General features: G+C 44.2%; 1 protein-coding gene across 1 annotated transcript in view; it reads right to left on the bottom strand.

The window, feature by feature from the left end:
- Positions 1–674: 674 nt before the first annotated feature.
- Positions 675–19,606, bottom strand: part of PREP (prolyl endopeptidase) — a 721,276-nt gene continuing 702,344 nt past the window's right edge. Inside the window, exons 14-15 of the mRNA XM_086926706.1 lie at positions 8,241–8,397; positions 675–1,588 (exon numbers count right to left, since the gene is read on the bottom strand). Of these exons, the coding sequence (XP_086782832.1) occupies positions 1,294–1,588; positions 8,241–8,397 (452 nt within the window). The 3' untranslated portion in view covers positions 675–1,293. The remainder of the gene's footprint in view (positions 1,589–8,240; positions 8,398–19,606) is intronic.

The raw sequence follows: 19,606 nt of genomic DNA, 5'->3' as shown, positions 1-19,606 counted from the left end.
TTTTCGCCTGCGCGAAAAAGATGCGCAGAGCGCATCTTTCGCCAGGCAAAACCTAAAAAAGAGAGAATGGGAGGCAAAAGGAGGGGCCAGAGTGTGCTGATAAGCTTCTAGGAGAAAGTGACTAATGGAAATAAAATAGTTCCACTTGCACTGCAATGCAAGCAGAAGGACGAAGAAAGCTGCTGGAAGAAGTGATTGACAATGTCTGAAGCCAATGGCTGAAACACAAAGTATACGATAAAGAAATAATTACTGACGTGCACGGACTTCAATCATTCTAAGCATATAATAAAATATATTAGCTTGAGTAGGTCTTTCGATGACAAGCTTGCAAGAGAAACCTAAAAAATAAAGAAAAGGCATCCACTATGGTAGAATTTAAAGAGAAGTTGCTGGTCGACAGAAGTGCAAGAGGCAGAAACTATGATCCCAGAATTTTGCTGTTCACTTTGCGATGGGCCTCAGATGATGACAAGCATGGTGGCACCACAGACTATTTAGAAATCAAGTCCAAGAAAACGAGAGGTGCACACAAATGTGCAGTAACAATTGTGGTACCTCCAAGGAGTATTTGCTGCTCTGAAACGAACTATTTAGTTGGGTGGCTTGTTAGTCAATAAAGTGAGTTACCATATCAAATCAAAACACAAGAAGCAACCACTAGGAAACAAGAATACAATAGGCAATATTAGAGCCCACTTTTTTATTCTCATTATTGAGTTCATTTGTCCTGAATATGTACTGAGATCAGAAAGACAACTATGACACAAGTATACTTTTCTCTGTGTAGGTTTATACTGTTAATCGAGGCACCTTTTCCCTTGTCATTTCTAACATAAGCGACCATGTAACATTTTACAAGAAACGGTCTCTAGCTTTTTTTAATGCAATGGCTTGTTCAGTTAGAAACCTAGTAAAAAAAAGTAATACACTTTTACAACTCCCTTAATATATAGCTGTTAAAGTAGCCAGTGACACATAAGACTCACTTTAACTAAATTTCAAATTCAAAACAAGTAAAAGCAATACACTGAGTAAAATACAATAGAAAATGTGGGAACCTTAATCAATATTTCAATCCAATTTACTTTGCTTTAATGGCAAAAATGAACAGATCTTTCAATACCTTTCTTCTTGCTTAAATAGTAAAATCAAGGATAAACAAAAGTAGGACCAAAAAGAAAATAGATCTAGGAATTGTGCAATTTGTGTATGTGACCAATGTACCAAATTTTCTGTTCTTTGCTTTACTGCATAAAAGCCCTTGTGTCTGGATGCTGATGGCAGTGATGTTTATTCAATCCAGTCTATGTCCAGGCACCGTGCTATGAAGGCAAACATATCTGACACTTCCTCGATGACTTTGGCTGTTGGTTTGCCCGCCCCGTGGCCGGCCTTGGTGTCGACATAGATGAAGAGCGGGTTGGTCTGCGAGCGGTTCCGCCCCACCGTGTACTGCAGCGTGGCGATGAACTTCAGAGAGTGCAGCGGCACCACCCTGTCGTCGTGATCCGCTGTGAGGAGCAGCATGGCGGGGTACTGGCCGCTTTCCTGGTGCGGTGCCTTGATGTTATGAAGAGGAGAATACCTGAGAAATTAAACCACAGGAGGAAAGATCAATTCTCCACGATTACATCAAGCATAATCGGCGCTGCACATTATCCTATTATGTTTCACACCTGCAGCCGCCTGCATCGGCTATCAACACCTTCGTTACACACAATGGCCTTCTCAAAAATCAATAAATAGCTCAATTACCACTGTGCGAGGTGTGGATAATGTTATTGAAAAACCGCTCACACCATTAGCAAGCCAAGGAAGATGAAAAGGAAGCTGAGCTTACAAAAGACTGCAGACACAAAACAGTAAGCAGCTGGTTAGGATGTGGCTTTCTGCGAATGCCATGTGCCAGGAGAGCGGATAATTACAGTGCCTCAAGGCCACCTTTTCCAGCTAATGTAGCAATACAAAGCACTTATTTTCTTTGCTCCTTGTTAGGACAACATACTGTCACATATACCAATCCAAAAGAACATCTAAGATTATCTTTCCAGAAGTTTCCTTCCATTGTTACTCTGCACTTAAACAGTGTACAGCGGAACTTTGCGTTGGCATTATAGCCCATTTGGTAATACATTGGTGACTTTCAATACAGTACAACGTTTTCCATCCATTCTATATGTTTTAAACCAGTATGTACTAAATGCAACTCAGCAAATCAGCGGTTTAAACCAAATTATCTGTTGCCCACCCACGCTGACCAAAAATCATTGACAAAACTACTGGTCTAGCCTTGGCCAGAGTGATTTGTATTCTGTGCAGTTAATGTGTTAATTTAATGATAGAAATATGCAATTTGCAAAAAATGGAGCAAACATACCAAAAAAATATAAAAATAGTAGTGCTCCATTCTTCAGGCGCATGAGCCCTGCCACTGAAATGTACTCCCTTTCAGGTGGCTGTGCAATCTTGCTCCGGATAATTTTTCACACTTTTATGGCAACTACTACCAACTTCGTCGTTAGGGAGGGACCCTTTCCCCATTGTATTCACTGATAAGATTAATTTAGTTGTTTGCTAATGGCATATCATGCACACTCCATTACTACCGAAATATGTTTTTTTTATTACCCGCACTAAAAGAGCTTCACTAGCTTCTTCTAGAAGCCAGGTTTAAATTAGCATGCATCGCATACAAGGAAATTCAGTATCAACATCTGGTCTACTAAAAAAACATTTACATATGGTAGCAGTGGTTGGGTCAACCGCAATCCTAGAGCCATGTAACTATTAGCATAATTTGTATGATGAAGGGTGCAGCACAGCTTGAGCTAGTACTACCCACTAGATGTGCACTGAGTGTGCAAAAAGCAATACTCAATAAACTTAAATATGTTTCCTAATTCTATATCTTTGTAAATTCTTGGTACTTTACCCATGGACTACATATTGAGTTGTGCAGCGGATCTTTCATAAGTGTTCCTAAAAACCCTTTAAAAAAATGTGGCATCGAAAACTTGCGAAGTGTCAATAACCATAGAGCCTTACTTAGCACCCTGTCTGCCAAACTCTCAGTCGCCCTCCCTTAGTCGGGCAGCACATCAGGATTCCATCAGCAGCGTCCCCATTGGCTCACTTGACGGAAAACTTACTGCGACAGACTGACGAAGTGCTGGCCATCGGAGTAAGGGCAGCACACCGCCTGCCCTATTTAGGGCTGATGGTCTGCTGTCCCTTTTTTACTGTCCGTCACTGCAGGAGAACACCTGCCGGTAAGGAACAGAACAATTGAAAATAATGACCCCCCCATCAAGGGAAAAATACTCCTGGATGTGGGGGGCATTAGTTATTTGTTTCTCAAAATAAACTTCCAATTTGGAAGGCTTGAGTTTACTCTCGTTTCACCTGCCTGCATTTCAAAAACTGGTTTGGGGCTAGCTGAAAACCGCAGTTCCTTTTTATTACATTTCTAAGAAATGCACTTTATGTGTAACAAAAAAACGGACACTTAAGAGAGGATGCAACAATGTAATCCTTTGTGACAACAAAGTGCTCTCAACGCTGGGCTTTAGGGATGAAAATGGTCACCCATGGTAATAGGCTGGGGTCAATAAAAGTAATCACTACACTCAGATAAAGCACATTACAAACTGAATCCTTTGGAAGCACTGATAACAGATGTCTTTATTACATTATTATACTACACACAATTTTCTATTATGAGAAAGTGTCACCAAGTGAAAGTAAGACTTTGTTCTGAAAATGCACATTGATCTTGCATAAAAGTTTAAAATGTAATTATTTATTTAAACGTGGTTAACATTTCGATGTTCTGTTCTAATACAGAACTAGAAAAAAATAATGATTTTAGCTTTTGGGCAAAAGAAGTATGCTCTTTCAACATTTTTAGAAGTACTTTGAAGACGGACATACATCCCATTACTGTAGAGCATGAATATGCATAACGAAGGTCATTACACTAACTCAGTTTTTCACAGCTTCCTTTTGATTAGTTCAGTGGAACAGGACAAACCGTGTTTTGCCTTTGAAAATACTTTTGATGTAAAGAATTTTACAACCCCTATTCTGCGTCATTACAAAGGACTCATCACTAAAGGGTAATGTCAAAGTGGGAAGTATGGGAGATGGATTAAGACAAGTCATTTGTCTGGGGTACTTAACTTAAGAGACCTTTACTTTTGTTAGACTATTTCCATGTAACATCACGCTCTTTTATTGAATAATAGTGTCTCTTTCTCCCTCTTTTTGATCGCCCCTGCCTAACACTAGCTTTGTTGGGCGCATGCATTAAGAACAATGTTGACAACAAAAAAAAAAAGTGACGTCTGATGAACTCATTGCTAGGGATATACTGGCGACCATAGAAATAAAGGGCATTTAAAAAGCTACAACTACTAAGAAACCTTTCAGAGACAGCTCAATCACTAAGTAATCGAGAATCCGATTACACTTAAACCATACCTGCCAACAGGCCAGATTCAGACAACAGACTCACGTTTTTTAAGGCCAAAATGGCTTTATTTAAGCTTAAAATCTGTTTTGCTTCATTGTAAGTCAATGTGGAAAATCAGTTCCTCCGATTTTCCTTTCAAAATCTCCCTTTTACCAGCTTGAAAATGTTGGTGTGTATGCTTAAGCGTCTCCAACATCTTCAGAGACCCCAAACACCAACCTCTGAGAAGTCAATAATTAATACAGAGGTGGACTGAGGTACAGTTCTCTAATCAGTTACATATCAAGATGAGGCAGCAACAAGGTAGGTTCACATAGCTACACAAAGGGATACGAGTATCAAGGTTGTCCGAGTACCATGGGTATCCAGACCCAAATCACAACACCAAGGCTCTTCCTTAACGAAGACAATCTCAGTCTCAACAAGACTAGTTGGTAAAAACATTCACATGCTACAAATTTATAAGAGGAAAGACCCACATGACAGAGTATTTCCTATATCCTTTACCTTCATGCTGCAAGAAACAAAACAAATTGCCTCGCCTTTTTATGGCATGAGGATATTCACCTGGTAAAACCGCCATGTCCTTGTGCAGCTCCCATTTTGGTGACAACAGAGTACATCCCTCAGAGTTCTTAAAGCCTATTACATGAGTAAAGCCTTTGACTCTTAAGGAGTGTGCATCATCAAATGGCAATGGCATTGTTATCCTGCGCTTACAGTATCCGTATAGGTGAAGAATCCCTATTGCGTTGTCTATTAGGAGGATTGTATTATTCTTCCAACAACCAGGAAGGAAAGATAGAAGAGACAATTGTCTGGTAGCTAAAGGCAGATAATCAATAAATTGCATAGGTAAATCTTGCACCTGTTTAAAAAACATTGTAAAATGCTGTGGCTGCACCAAAGTGTTTTCCTCTTATGAGGGTTTGCTGCAACAACCATGGTATATTCTGAGAGAGATAAAGTTAATGTCATGTTATTGGGGTGGGGGAGGGGGTTGTTCAACAAATTAACTTAATAAAATATATCAAGGCAATGGCCTCGGACAATTGGGAAACAATGTGCTGTGCAATCCAGTGTCGTGCCTAAGCAGTCACCAACTAAAAATACATAAATAAATAAATACAGAGATCCCAGAATGCTTGGAGAAGGATTCACAAATAGAAAAGGATCTTTCAATCTTGGTCTTTCAGAGGTAGGGCTTCCACTTTTTATACATCCAGAATCACATTTTTAAAATTCAGGTTTCAAGATAAAGAAGAGTCCTCGTGGCTCGTTGGAAAAAATCCCAGGGTGGCATTCTTATAGATACACATGAGAATCTCTTGGAATGCACTAAGGTTGCGCTGGAACCAGTGCCTGAAATGTTGTAAATACGCTCATCCCAATTACAAAAGAGGATTCTAGGGTTTCTCCCAGTGGGAGCAGGAGACTATCACACGTGGAACCCTTCAAATTCTACAATAAGCATTGCACGCTTAACCCGTTGCGTGCTCATGACCAGCTCAGCTCGTCATGAGGCACGGTTGAGTTGCACTCATGACGAGCTGAAATTGTCACGGCCGTTAGAACGTTTGCATGCGGGGATCATTTCCCCGCTGTGCTGAACGTTCAAAAACGGGTGTGGTCATGACAAGCTCAGCTCGTCATGAGTGCAGCTCCACTGTGCCTCATGACAAGCTGAGCTCGTCACAAGCACTGCGGCGCCGCGCGCACCCCCCCCCCCCCTTCCCCGCACAGCAGGTGAATACGCCCTGCAGCCAAGGGGTTAAACACAATAATATTTAACAATGCCATATTGGTGTGGTACAGAATGGAAATGGCAATGGCTATTAGCTTGGTTCCTCAACCACTTCCACCACCTCTGCTAGACCGCAGATTTTGTGGAGACAGTTTATATTGGACGAGCTATTCACTGGCCTCATACATAGTTGGCAGACAGACTCATAAGATTCTGGGAAGTTGTAGACAGACTTTGTGGACCCTAACGGTTCTAGGAATGGTGGAGGCATACACGCTTTATCCCATTTAATGGCAGTAAAAGCAACATTGGTGTTCTAAACTATATCACTATAGAACAGGTGTAAAACAACTCTACTGGACCAAATGTAATACCAGATTTGTCAGAATGTATTATCTTTTGTATTCTTCCTCAACTCCCTCTTCCTGTCCTGGGAGACGAAACTGTTTAAACACTTTAGAGCAGCGCTAAATTATATAATGTTTGCGTATTCAATGTCAAGGTAGTATTCCTTGAAGAGATCAGACTTGGACTTAATATCGACACATCATAAAACAAAGACACCAGTGGTGTGAAGGAACGACGAAAATGTGAAATTAGCCATTCTGTAAATCTAATTACAATGCATTTCCAACAAGGACATTTGGGTTTACACCATGGTAACAATTTCAAAAATGTTATGTCGGACACATTTGGTGTTAAACAGTGTTCCTGTGAGGGTCAGAGATTAAGCTTTCCTATGGATTCTGTGAAACAATAAGAGCTAGCAAGCTTTGTCCCATTTGGAAGTTAGAACGTTTTTCTAAATTTCTTGTGCATGCAACAGGAAGTGAAACTGATGTGAGCACCTACTTCATCCTATGAGCGACCCTATGTTCATGATGATCTGTCTGGCGGCAGGGAGGGGAAAGAGTTTGGCCTGGAATCCTGGGTCACCTGCTGTAACAGAACTGATACATTCCTGGAGGTTTGTAGAAATGTTTTGGCACAAGCGCATGACATTGACAGCTCTTATCAGTACTGAAGATGAAAATTAAACCAAGACAGGACCAAATATTTACGGTCCCATATTCTCACATTGTTTTTGGAACCTCATGCCAAGTGAGCATAACACGAAAAGATGTTAACAAATAACATGATGTAGAGAGAAAAAAACAAAAAACTGATGACTGGTGCAAGATCTTCACATGATTTGCCATGCTCATATTAAAGCATTTCTTGTGGAAGAAACATCACTCTATACTGTAGAACAAAACAGTGATCTTACGTGTTTGTTAAAACTAAATAACTAAAGTGCCAATCTAAAATCAAAACAGTGGTAATGAGTTGTATATAGATGAATTACAAAGAAAATGTGGAAAAATGCTTGCCTTTACAAATATACTCTTACTGGGGTGTGGCAAAACACACTGGCATACTTTCTTACATTTAACGTTGTTGAGCAGGTGCCTGAATTAAGGAGTGATTTTATTGTATTGTAGCATTTATTTGAGATGACTGGTCTAGGATTGATATTTTTACTATGCTGATTTAATGACATTTGAATCTAGAAATTTCGGCTTCAGTTGTGCTTCTTCATAAAGATAGTTTGCTTTTATCTATGCAGTTGCACGAGTGGAGTTTGAATTTAGGACTATTATTGTGGCGAATAAAGCCATTCTTAAAATGAGAAGGATGAAACATAAGGTAAAAGCGGACTTTTGGATGAGAGATTTAACCACCCTAGCAATCTTGGAAAAATCTAGACATTTACACCACTGGACTCTTTGTAGGCCTGAATCCATCTGGAGTAGCGCGGAAGAGATTTATACATAGCAGAATATTATGGTTTGAACCCTCAATTTCTTGTCCTCTCATGGAGTCTGGAGAGGGCATGGTGTGTTTTATTATCATAACTCATTCTGCTGTATTAAAATAGTTTTTTCCTATCTCAAAATAGTTTTCTATTGAATAAATGCTTATTTTTGTAACCCAATATTTATGCAAATAACACCATAAAATTTAAAAATAAGAGAAACTTACTTGCACAGCCACTCAAAATGCTCTTTGTTATCCGAGCAACCGTAATCAGTGGTCCACGCATGGCCTATGGTAAATTTATGAAATTTCAGCATATCCATCACACCAACTTGAGCGACTGCACATCCGAAGAGGTCCGGACGCTGATTGCAGCAGGCAGCTGAAAGGGAATAAAGAAGAGCCATTATGTTAAAACATCAGCAAATAAAAACTAACCTCCACTTCATAGCCTTGCAATCAGGACCAAAAAAGTAGGTCAATTTAATCTCCAACAAGTACAAAATGAGCAAAGGGGCAGTGAAAAGGTCAGGCTTTGATAAGCTGGTGTGATTTAAAAAAAAAAAAACAGTTAACCGGTGCACAGAATTTCAACAAAAGAATACAGGTGCTTCCTAGACGGCAGTTGTACTTAAAACATATATAAAAAACATTTTTATATTTAAAGCACAATATATGAAAATATGATCCACGCGTGGTGTGGTGAAATACCATAAATCACAGTTCAAGAGACAAAAGCTGAAGATAGATGAAGAGGGCTAACCCACAGCCCCAAAATTTCTTTGTGTCGGCGTGCACACTTAGAGGGAAGTGCATCCAATTTTGGAAAAATTTAATTGCGACATGGTTGTACTACATTTCAGAGATTTAGAAGTGCATCTGAATCAGGCCCTCTTTTATAAAGAACACAAAATGTGTTTTTTTATTTTGAGGTCTGCGAACAAATTAACAATATTTCCTTTCCTATGTGGTAGATCCGCCCTACATGACGTTACCATACCTTCTGCATTACCAAATTTCCAGCCAACGGTAAGGTATTAAGAAGCCAAAGGAACCTTCGACAAGCGAAGCTAATGTCTCCTGTAACCTAATACAGATCAGCAAATAGGAGACTAGGGTTTCAATGCACAATTTTATATATAAAAAAAAAAATAAAGCAAGTTCAGAGGTTTCATGGGCAAATCTTGCATTCAATATAAGAGGTAGATTTCCAAAGTATTTGTGCAAGTAGATGGTAACCACATTAATGCAAATGCTACTTACCAGTATGCATCTGTTCTTGGCATGTAGGGCTGCTGACATTCATATCTGTGCATAGATCGCCGCCTAGTGTTGGGTCCGGATGATTGCACATTGTTGTCCTGGAAGAGTCTTCGAAGTATCACGAGATAGGTGGCTCCTCCCCTGGACTACAGTGCGCATGGGCATCGCCTCCATCCCCAGATTGTTTTTAGCCATTGGCCGAGATGGAGTGAACTATGTGAGTGATGACCATGCTATGAGCATATATATGAATACTGCAGCTGCTACAGGCGCCGGGGAGGAGGGCGGGCGATATGAATGTCAGCAGCCCTACATGCCAAGAACAGATGCATACTGGTAAGTAGCATTTGCAGTTCGAGGCATGTGGGCTGCTGAATTCATATCTGTGCATAGAATACATAGCAGTGCTCCCCTCATTGGCGGCCGCCCGTGCCAGCTGCAGCAGTTTGAAAAAGTGTTTTGAGAACAGCTTGACCAACAGCTGCCTGCTGTTTAGAGTGTACGTCTACACAGTAATGTTTAGTAAAAGTATGTGTGGTAGACCATGTGGCTGCTCTACAAATATCCTCCAAGGGAATGTTCCCAAGGAAGGGCATAGAGGCCCCCAACTTTCTGGTGGAGTGGGCTCTTGGTGGAATTGTGAGAGTGCGTTTAGCTTTAGCGTAACAGATCTGAATGCATTTCACGATCCACCTAGCAATACCAGCTTTGGAAATAGCGTTTCCCTTGTGGTGTGAGGCAAATGCAACGAAAAGTTGCTTGGTCTTTCGAAAATCCTTTGTCCTGTCAACGTAGTACATTAAGGCTCTTTTTACGTCAAGGATGTGGAGCATCCGCTCCGCCAGCGACTCAGGATTTTGAAAAAACACTGGCAACTCAATTGTCTGGTTTAAGTGGAATTGAGATACAACCTTGGGTAAAAATTTAGGGTTAGTGCGGAGCACCACCCTGTTGGCATGTACTTGGAAAAAAGGTTCTTGGATGGTGAGTGCCTGTAACTCACTAACCCTCCGTAGCGATGTAATTGCTACTAAGAAAGCCACCTTCCAAGTTAGAAACTGAAGCTCACAAGAGTGCAGTGGCTCAAAAGGAGGACCCATCAGCCTTGTAAGAACCACATTGAGGTTCCATTCTGGAGCTGGTGGTGTCCGTGGTGGAATGACCCTCTTGAGTCCTTCCAGAAAAGCCTTGATAGCAGGAACCTTGAAAAGTGATAGGTGTTGCCTATTCTGGAGGTATGCGGCCATTGCAGACAGGTGAATGCGGATGGAAGAATACGCCAAATTGCATTGGTATAGATGGAACAGGTAACAAATGATGTTTTGAATGGAAGCATCCAGCGGGTCAATGTTGTGGTTTACACAATAAATGACAAACCGCTTCCATTTAGCCGCATAACATGCTCTAGTAGTGGGCTTCCTTGCCTCCCGAATGATGTCCATGCAATCGGGGGGAAGATTGAGGTAGCCAAACTCTAGGACTTCAGGAGCCAGATCGCCAGGTTGAGCTGTTGCGGATCTGGGTGCTGAATGTCGCCATGGCTCTGCGTCAGAAGGCTGGGAGTGAGATGAAGCCTTTGATGCGGTACCACGGAAAGTTCCAGAAACGTGGTGTACCATGGCTAGCGAGCCCACGTTGGAGCAACCAGGATGAGAGTCATCGAGTGTTGCCTGAGCTTGCGTGCCACCAGCGGAATCAGAGGTGCTGGGGGAAAAGCGTACGCAAATCTGCCTGACCAGTTCATCCACATCGCATTGCCCTGCGATTGCGGGTGTGGGAACCTGGCGGCGAAGCTTTGGCATTTTGCGTTCTCCCTTGTGGTGAACAGGTCTATCTCTGGATGACCCCACCTTTGGAAGTACGGTTGGAGTACTGATGGATGTATCTCCCACTCGTGCATTTGGTGGCTGTGCCTGCTGAGCAGGTCCGCCATCTGATTGTCTTTGCCTGGGAGATGCTCCGCCATGAGGAAGATGTTCCTCTGAATGGCCCACTTCCACATGCTCTGAGCCAGATGAGACAGCTGCGGAGAGTGTGTTCCTCCCTGTTTCTGAATGTAGTACATGGCCGTCATGTTGTCCGTCCGGATCAACACGACCTTGTTGCACAGATGTACTTTGAACGCCTTTAAGGCCATGAAGATTGCCATCAGTTCCAACACATTGATGTGCATCTTCTTCTGCTGTAGTGTCCATAGTCCCTGCACTGTGTAGTGGAGTACATGCGCTCCCCAACCCTGGAGAGAGGCGTCCGTTGTCAGGATAATCTGTGGCACTGGCTCTTGAAACGGTCGGCCCTTGCAAAGGTTTTGTGGATTCCACCAATGCAGAGAGTTGTACGCCCGACCGCTCACCAACACTAGGTCTGTTAGTTGCCCATGAGCCTGAGTCCACTGACGTGCTAGGCACTCCTGGAGCGGACGCATATGTAACCTCGCGTGCGGGACGATGGAGATGCAGGAGGCCATCATGCCTATCAACTGCATGAACACCTTCGCTGGAAGCGAGTGCTGAGGTCTGAATCGTTGGATCAGCGTCTGGATACTGGCGATTCTCACCGAGTTTGGCTGCGCAGTGGCTGCCAGAGTGTCTATTGTCGCGCCCAGATACTGCCGTATATGGGCGGGTTGGAGATGGGATTTCGGGTAATTCCGTGAGAATCCCAGATCGTGCAGGAGATGAATGGTGCGGGACACGTGGTCTGCGCACTGCTGTTCCGACTGTGCCTGAATGAGCCAGTCGTCCAGATAGGGATAGACGTGGACGTTCTGGCGTCGTAGATGCGCCGCCACAGTCGCCAGGCACTTTGTATAAACTCTTGGCGCTGTGGTGACCCCGAAAGGCAGAACCCTGAACTGATAGTGCTGGTCTTGAATCGTGAATCTGAGGTACTTCCTGTGTGAAGGATGCAGGGGAATGTGAAAGTATGCATCCTTGAGATCTAGCGTAGCCAGGAAGTCCCCTTGCCGAAGCAGAGGGAGAACCTGCTGCAACGTGAGCATATAGAAATGCTCCGACAGAATGTACCGGTTGAGGGGCCTGAGGTCCAGGATGGGCCTGAGGGATCCGTCCTTTTTGGGGATTAGAAAGTACAGAGAGTAAACTCCTGTTCCCCTTTCTTGCAGTGGCACGAGCTCTATTGCTCCTTTTTGCAGCATGACTTTGACCTCCTGCTGCAACAAGTGCAAGTGCTCGCCGGACATAGGACGGCTTCTTGGAGGTATGTTTGGTGCTGTGGAAGTAAGTTCCAGACAGTAACCGTACTGAATAAGAGATTTGATCCACCTGTCCGTGGTGATGGATTTCCACGCGGGCAGGAACTGCTGGAGTCTCCCCCCGACCGGTGTTGTGTGGTCGGGGGGCAGTGACAAGGCGTCACTGTTTGTTGGTGGTGGAGGACCTGGAGCTGTTGTTTCCACGTGCTCTGCCTTTGACGTTGTTGCCCCTGTAACCACCTCTACCCTTGTTGGTGTATGAGGTCTGGGTGTTGCTTTTATAATACTGCGTGGATTGTGATGCCTGACCCCTTGAGGTGCCTCTGTTATTGGAGCGGCGAAAAGAACCACCCCTAAACTGCTGGGACTGGAGGGCTCCCATAGACTTAGCAGTGTCTGTGTCTTTTTTCATTTTTTCAAGGGTTGCATCCACTTCAGGGCCAAACAGGTGGTCTGGATTAACTGTTTGATTTAAGATGGTTGTCTGTATGTCTGGTTTGAAGCCTGATATTCTAAGCCATGCATGCCTACGCAGTAAAACGCTAGTGTTTATAGCCCTGGAGGCGGTATCAGCCACGTCCAATGCACACTTAATGGAAGCATTGGTGATGAGCTTCCCCTCCTGAATCAACATTTCAGCTGTCTCTTTGTACTGATCAGGTAAGTGTTGCAGAAGTGTTTCTAGGGTGTCATAGTGCGCCCTATCGTAGCGTGCAAGTAAGGCCTGCGTGTTTGAAATGCGCCAAATATTAGCTGCCTACGCAGCAATACGTTTGCCTGAGGCTTCAAAGATCTTCGATTCTTTGTCTGGGGGAGGAGCATCACCCGTGGTCTGCGAGTTCGCCCGCTTGCGTGCGTTGGATACCACCAACGAATCCAGTGGCAAGTGTCCCTTGATGTACGTTGGATCAGTGGGCGCTGCCTTGTATTTCTTGTCAATACGAGGATTGATGACTTGCGCCCGAGTGGGCTCCTTGAAAACCTCTGGCGCGTGCTTCAGCACTCCCTTGAGCATAGGCAATGCTTTGACCGACTTTTCAGCCACTGAGAAAGTGTCAAACAGAAAATCGACATCCACAGGGTCCGCATGGAGTTCGACATCATGATTTGCCGCAGCCCTCTCAATTAGAGCGTTGAAGGCTGCAGAGTCCTCTGTTGGAGAAGTTTTTGCTGCAAAAAGCTGCGGTTCGTGACCTGACTGAGGGTCCACAGGGTCGCCTCCAGCAGACCAAGGTTCATTGACCTCCTCCGGATCCGAGTACGCTGGATAATTGTACTCGTCCTCCTCATCTCCGTCACCTTCCCCAGTGTTAGAATGAGTCGGTGAGAGTTCTAGATTTTGTGGAGATGCAGGCTCCATAGGGGCAGAAGTACCCGCAGAGTCCAACTTCCTTTTGAGTGGAATACGAAAATGTTCCACCACCGGCTCCGTGGTGATTTTCCTCTTAAGGAGAGAGAGTTTGCCTGTGTCGGCGTCGATGACAACCTCTCGACGCTCCTCGTCTGCGAGTGGCTGTAGCCGAGGCTTCGATACCACCAATGACACTTTGGGCGTCGACACCAGCTTCAAGGGCACCCTGGCCCCATGCCTTGGAGCGAAAGCCTTCGGCGTCGTCTTCGGCGGCAGCGTGAAGTGGATCGGCGTCTGCGCCTTTGCCGGCTTCTGTGCAGGCTTCGGCACCACATTCTTCGGTTCGGGGCCCACTGCGTCCTTCCGAATACATTGAAGGGACTCTGTGACCTTCTTGGTTAAGGACGGGGAGGGCTGGACCGGCTCGAGCGATTCCCCCGAGTCCGGAGTCGGGTCGGCGATCAAAGGCACGGTCTTCGGAGCCGACACATCACCACCCTTGCCCTTGACGACCGGAATCGGCGCAGCCAGAGCTTTGGGGTCGTCTTGACGCTTCTTCGAGGGTCTTTTCGAGTCGTCGACCTCGACCATCTTCGGCACCGACGTGGCCGCGTCGGTCGTCTTCGCCTTCGACGCCGGGGTCTTAGGGTCGGCCATCTTGGCGTGGCTCTTGATGTCGGCGGCCATCTTGGGCTTTTTAGGCGCTGAGGCCTCTGGAGCCTTTTGTCCCACCAGTGTGACTTTCACTTTCGGTTTCGATACCGTTGGTGTGGACCCCGATGGTTTCACTTTCGGTTTCTTCACCAGGAGTGGCGCATCACCAATGTCCGTGGCCGGGCCCGTATTGAGGTCTTGGGTAAGGCCCGAAGGCGATCCCTCGACCTGGGCCGTATCATGGGGATTGACCACGGAGTCAGTCTGAGGGTGCTCCTCCTCTGAGCTATCCCCAACGGTGGCAATGGCCCCGTCGTCGTCCCCTACCTCTCCGACGACTTCATCAAACTCCTCGTCCTCCGAGTCGTAGTTTTCATCCTCTGGCGCTGGGCTGGAGTCCGAAACTTGAAAGAAGGTGTCGTCACCAACGTCTTCCTCGAAGATGTTGTCTGGCGGGGGCGCCGACAACTGGGCCTGGAGTCTAGCGGCCCGACGAAGCTTGAGAGTCTTTTTACACCGGAACTTGGAGCAGGCCATACACCTGGCCTCATCATGGTCCGGCGACAAACATTTGTTGCACACTGGGTGCACGTCGAGGTGTGAATACTTTGAGGTGCACACCGGGCACCTTTTAAACGGAGTTCGTTCCATGTTAAGTAGTCTGGAGCGTCGTGTAGGCCCGTCCGTGCCAACAGCACGCGGAGGGGCAGCAAGAGTTCGGAGCTGATGAAGAACAAAACCCGAACGATGGACAATACCGACGCAAGTCCTAAAGACCTTTTGGTCTCAAGTTAGGAAAGTTAAACAACTATCGATTCCGACAGAGGGAACCGAAACACATCCGAACCCAATGGCGGAAAAAAACAATCTGGGGATAGAGGCGATCCCCATGCGCACTGTAGTCCAGGGGAGGAGCCACCTATCTCGTGATACTTCGAAGACTCTTCCAGGACAACAATGTGCAATCATCCGGACCCAACACTAGGCGGCGATCTATGCACAGATATGAATTCAGCAGCCCACATGCCTCGCACAGTCAGTATTCGTAAACTGCTTCTGGAACAGCAACCTCTACCTGCCTCCATGTTTCTGATCTCAAATAGCAAACAAAAGTACATTTCTCCTGACCTGATCTGTTTAATCTTACATGCCCGAGGCCCATGGATGGACGATGTGCACAGACCGAAAGTTTCAGTACACTCGCTGATTCTCTGACACACAGGAGAGTCTTGGGGTGGAATAGTACTGCACGTCACATCTTTTTAAATGCACATTTCTACTAGGGATGATTTGCAGATTGTTGTAAACATGGACTACAATAAAGAAATTTAGGCCATGGCCTGAGAAAATACACCTAGCAAAATAGCAAGTTATATCTTGGAAGTTTACTGAAAAACGCGTTCTCACATATTTCTAACTCAAGTACAAAGGCCACATTCGAGGCCGTTATCACAGCTCAGCCTAACGGACACAAAAAAACACTTTCATTTCTCAAAGATTGCGTTTTACAAAGGCCTAAGGAAAACGACTCTGCCAATGGTTATCAGGCACATTAGATACGTTTTTATCTCTGCTCGTTCATGAACCCATGAAATGCTGTCCCTTAAGTTCTATTTAAATATCTTACTTTATTACTATTACACAAGGCAGAGCAGCACGTCATAAACCATACGAGCAGATCTACAGAGTAATATACTATTTAATACCATTCTTGGGGGAGCAGAATTATGACCAACTCGAGGCTTCACCTCTAGTGAGTTATGGCCCTGCCCACACTCTTCTATGGTATAAATACAATATTACACTCTGTTGGGAGGGCGGCGCACACTGAAAAAAGTCTAAAGTGACATTACAGTTAGATGACTAAGGGGCATATGTAGGAAGGCGTTTAAACGGCCTTTTGGTATGTAGGTGCCACATATCAAAATAAGGAATCGCAAAAATTGTGATTCCTTATTTTGCTCAAGCATTTAAGGAATCGCAATTTTGCGATTCCTTAAATGCTATGTAGGAGTGCCTTTGACATTGCGAATATGTCTTAAGGAATCGCAAAATACCACCTACTCCAAGTAGATGGTATTTTGCGATTTCCTTTCAAAATTAATTTTTTTTAAAATTCAGAGTGCCATGTGGCGCACAGACATGCCCTTAGGGCATGTCTGTGCGCCACATGTACTTACAGGCACATTCCAGGGGTGCAACAGGTGTCCTTTGGACACCCTGGCACCCTTGGAGTGCGATTCTCGCAATTTGAGAATGTATTCCCATTCATTCCTAGGGGCCTCTTGGCCCATAGGAATGAATGGGACACTCATTCCTTGATTGCGATTCGCAATTTGCTAATTGCAATTAAGGAATTTTTGAGATTTGCAAAAAAACTTGCTATTTCAGAATCGTAAAATGTGACTTACCTACATATGCCCCTAAGTCACACAAGAACCAACTTTTAAAAACAAAACACTGCAGTTCACCAGTTATAGTGCAGTGCGCATGTTTTAATGCACATAATGTAATTATTAATTATCAGTGATTTTTCTTCTTCCTGAAGCTTTGTTGTGGTTCCTTTTCGGATTGACTATTAGGGATTTAAATAAATAAATATATATATATACACATATCTCTCTCTCACTCTCTCTCATAGTTGGAAAGGAAACGCCACAAAAATGAGCAAGAGGCCATGTTTTTCACAAGATGGCCACTTTTTTCAACGTCTCTCATGGCCAAGATGCACCAAAATTGGGCTAAAGAGAAATGGTAGCCCCGACCTTGACCCAGAGAATCTGCATTTGGTTAGTACGAAAGGAAGGAGGAACTTAAAAAAAAAGGTGAGAGATGGAGATTTTGTCTACAAATACAGGAGTCACCTGTGATATTAAAGATGTATAAAAATGAGATTTTACAAAACCGGGGTGAGAGTGAGAACCATGATTTATCTACTTAATTATGAACCCGGTTGGCGAAGACCGGAATAGGTGGCATGCAACTAATCAAGTTGGTAGCCTGTTAACACCATCAATGATTCATAACTGCATTGGATCATTTTAATGAGTCTCAGTCAGGAAATAATCAATATTGCTCCGAGGATGTGTCCCCCAGGTCCATAATCCCCAAGCAGTTTGCCAATTTTCTTAGCTTTCACTGAGGATCCTTAGCAGAAATACTGAAAAACAACTGCAGTGATTGATTTTAGGGGCTATAAATGTATGACCGGTGTGGTCACAGGGAGGCTGTGCCCACACCTTGTGCCAAGAATTACTGGAAGACTGTGCGCATATTGAGTGCTGCGGTAAAGGAGCGCACGCGGTCCTGCTTTGTGCTCATCACTCCTGCACAGTGTCTGCATGAATGGTAGTGCTCGGAGTTGATGAAGATTTGATGCCATTCCTGATCCTCTGAGCCGAACTGGAGCACAGAGGCCAGAGGAGGTATGGGGTTACAGTGTGAAGGAGAAGGGAAGGCAGAAAAGACCTATCCAGATACCTGAACATAATGAAGAGAAACCAGCGGACTGGAATTTAAAAGAAGTATTTAAATGAATTTGCTAGGTACCCTCAAAGTGCCATGGGCCCAGCTCGCCTATGCCTACAACCAGCCCGACTGTATGACATACCCACCCCGGGTGGCGGGGACGATGTAGGTTTCAGTCCACCTCCTCCTGTCCAGGTACACCTCCCACAGTCGGACTCCTCTCTGTGAGACACCTGCACACCTGCAGAAGGCACATGGATGGCCACCATCCACTCCTTACCTCAGCTCAGTTAGGGAGCCATCACTCTTTCACAGGTGGCAGGGGATGAATAAGACACCACTAGTTACAAATGTTACCAAATGTACTATTAACACGAGATTCTGCAGGAAGGAATACATCAGAACACATAAGAGAATGGTTGTCAATTTTTGGCTGCATTAATTATCCTGGTTTTTCTATTTTAGTTCAGATTATTACAATTAATTGCTTTCTTCATGGGTATTGGAGAATAGTAATGAGGTTATTATCAGGTGGGAAGATTTGTGTATATTTTAAATCTCACAATGATGATAGAGGTATAATGTTAACACCGTTTGTTGTGTTATTGCTCACTAAGTCTTACATCAGCAATCTTTCTTTTTTCCTCGATTTTGCAAAGGAAGAATGTATTTGTTTAGGATTGTGCTAGACCACTGCTGTGCACTAGCTTACTATATCCGGCACTGTACCACCACAAAAAGAAGCTATTTCAGTGCAAGTGTACAATAAGGTAACTCCTCACCAAGGCTATAGAGGAGGGCCTCATGTGTCAGTGCCAAACTAGCCTCATGGCTCCTACAGTCAGCTTGTTTGGCCTGCCCGTGCCCTCAGACTGCAAAACAGTCTGTGGATGGGTGGGCGGCCCATGGCTATTTTGAGTGGTGCCTCAGGACCCAATAAGGAAGTTATAATCACAGAAAACAATATGATTGGTTAAATGCAACCTAGGTAATACATTTCCAGAAGATTTTTCCTCCTTCAGGTCTTTGCAGCATTATTTGAGGAGAGCTAAAATCCTGGTAAATGTGATCACTATGGATCCAAGAACTGAACATCTCCGAGAAAAGAAAACTTTAATTTCAAGGATTAAATTAAAATGAGTCAATGTGAAATAAAAAAAAATATTTTCTCTTTACAATGTATTTTGTTAATGGCGTACTTATTACAAACCTATATTGAAACACCAAATATTTCATCTGACTGAATCGGATTTCCTGTATAAAATGAAATTGTATTTTTTAATGAGTGCAAGCAGATACCAGGAAAAGCACTTTCGTGCTATTTGGTGACCCACCCTTCTTAAATGCATGCAAACATTTAATTACTGCCTCTATGTAGCGTTGAATCACTGGGTGTTTAAAATGAAAGGGGTGTGCTTCACCTTGATTCGCACACTTGTACTTGACAATCAATTTAAAACAGATTTTAACTCCTGTAAATCCAGGAGATCAGCATGTTAGGCTCAAATCTCGGACGATTGTCCTCAATTCAGTAAGGACCTCAAGACTTGGCTCTTCGGCTGAACCACAGCACATCGGGGCCTGCAGCTCCTCCATCCCCTCCCCTCAGCGCCTTGAGACCCTAACGGGTGAGTAGTCGCG

The sequence above is a fragment of the Lissotriton vulgaris genome, chromosome 6 (assembly GCF_964263255.1).
Source record: "Lissotriton vulgaris chromosome 6, aLisVul1.2, whole genome shotgun sequence".
Classification (NCBI taxonomy): domain Eukaryota; kingdom Metazoa; phylum Chordata; class Amphibia; order Caudata; family Salamandridae; genus Lissotriton; species Lissotriton vulgaris.
The sequence above is the reverse complement of the archived record's forward strand: the minus strand, read 5'-3'. Positions and strand labels throughout refer to the sequence as shown.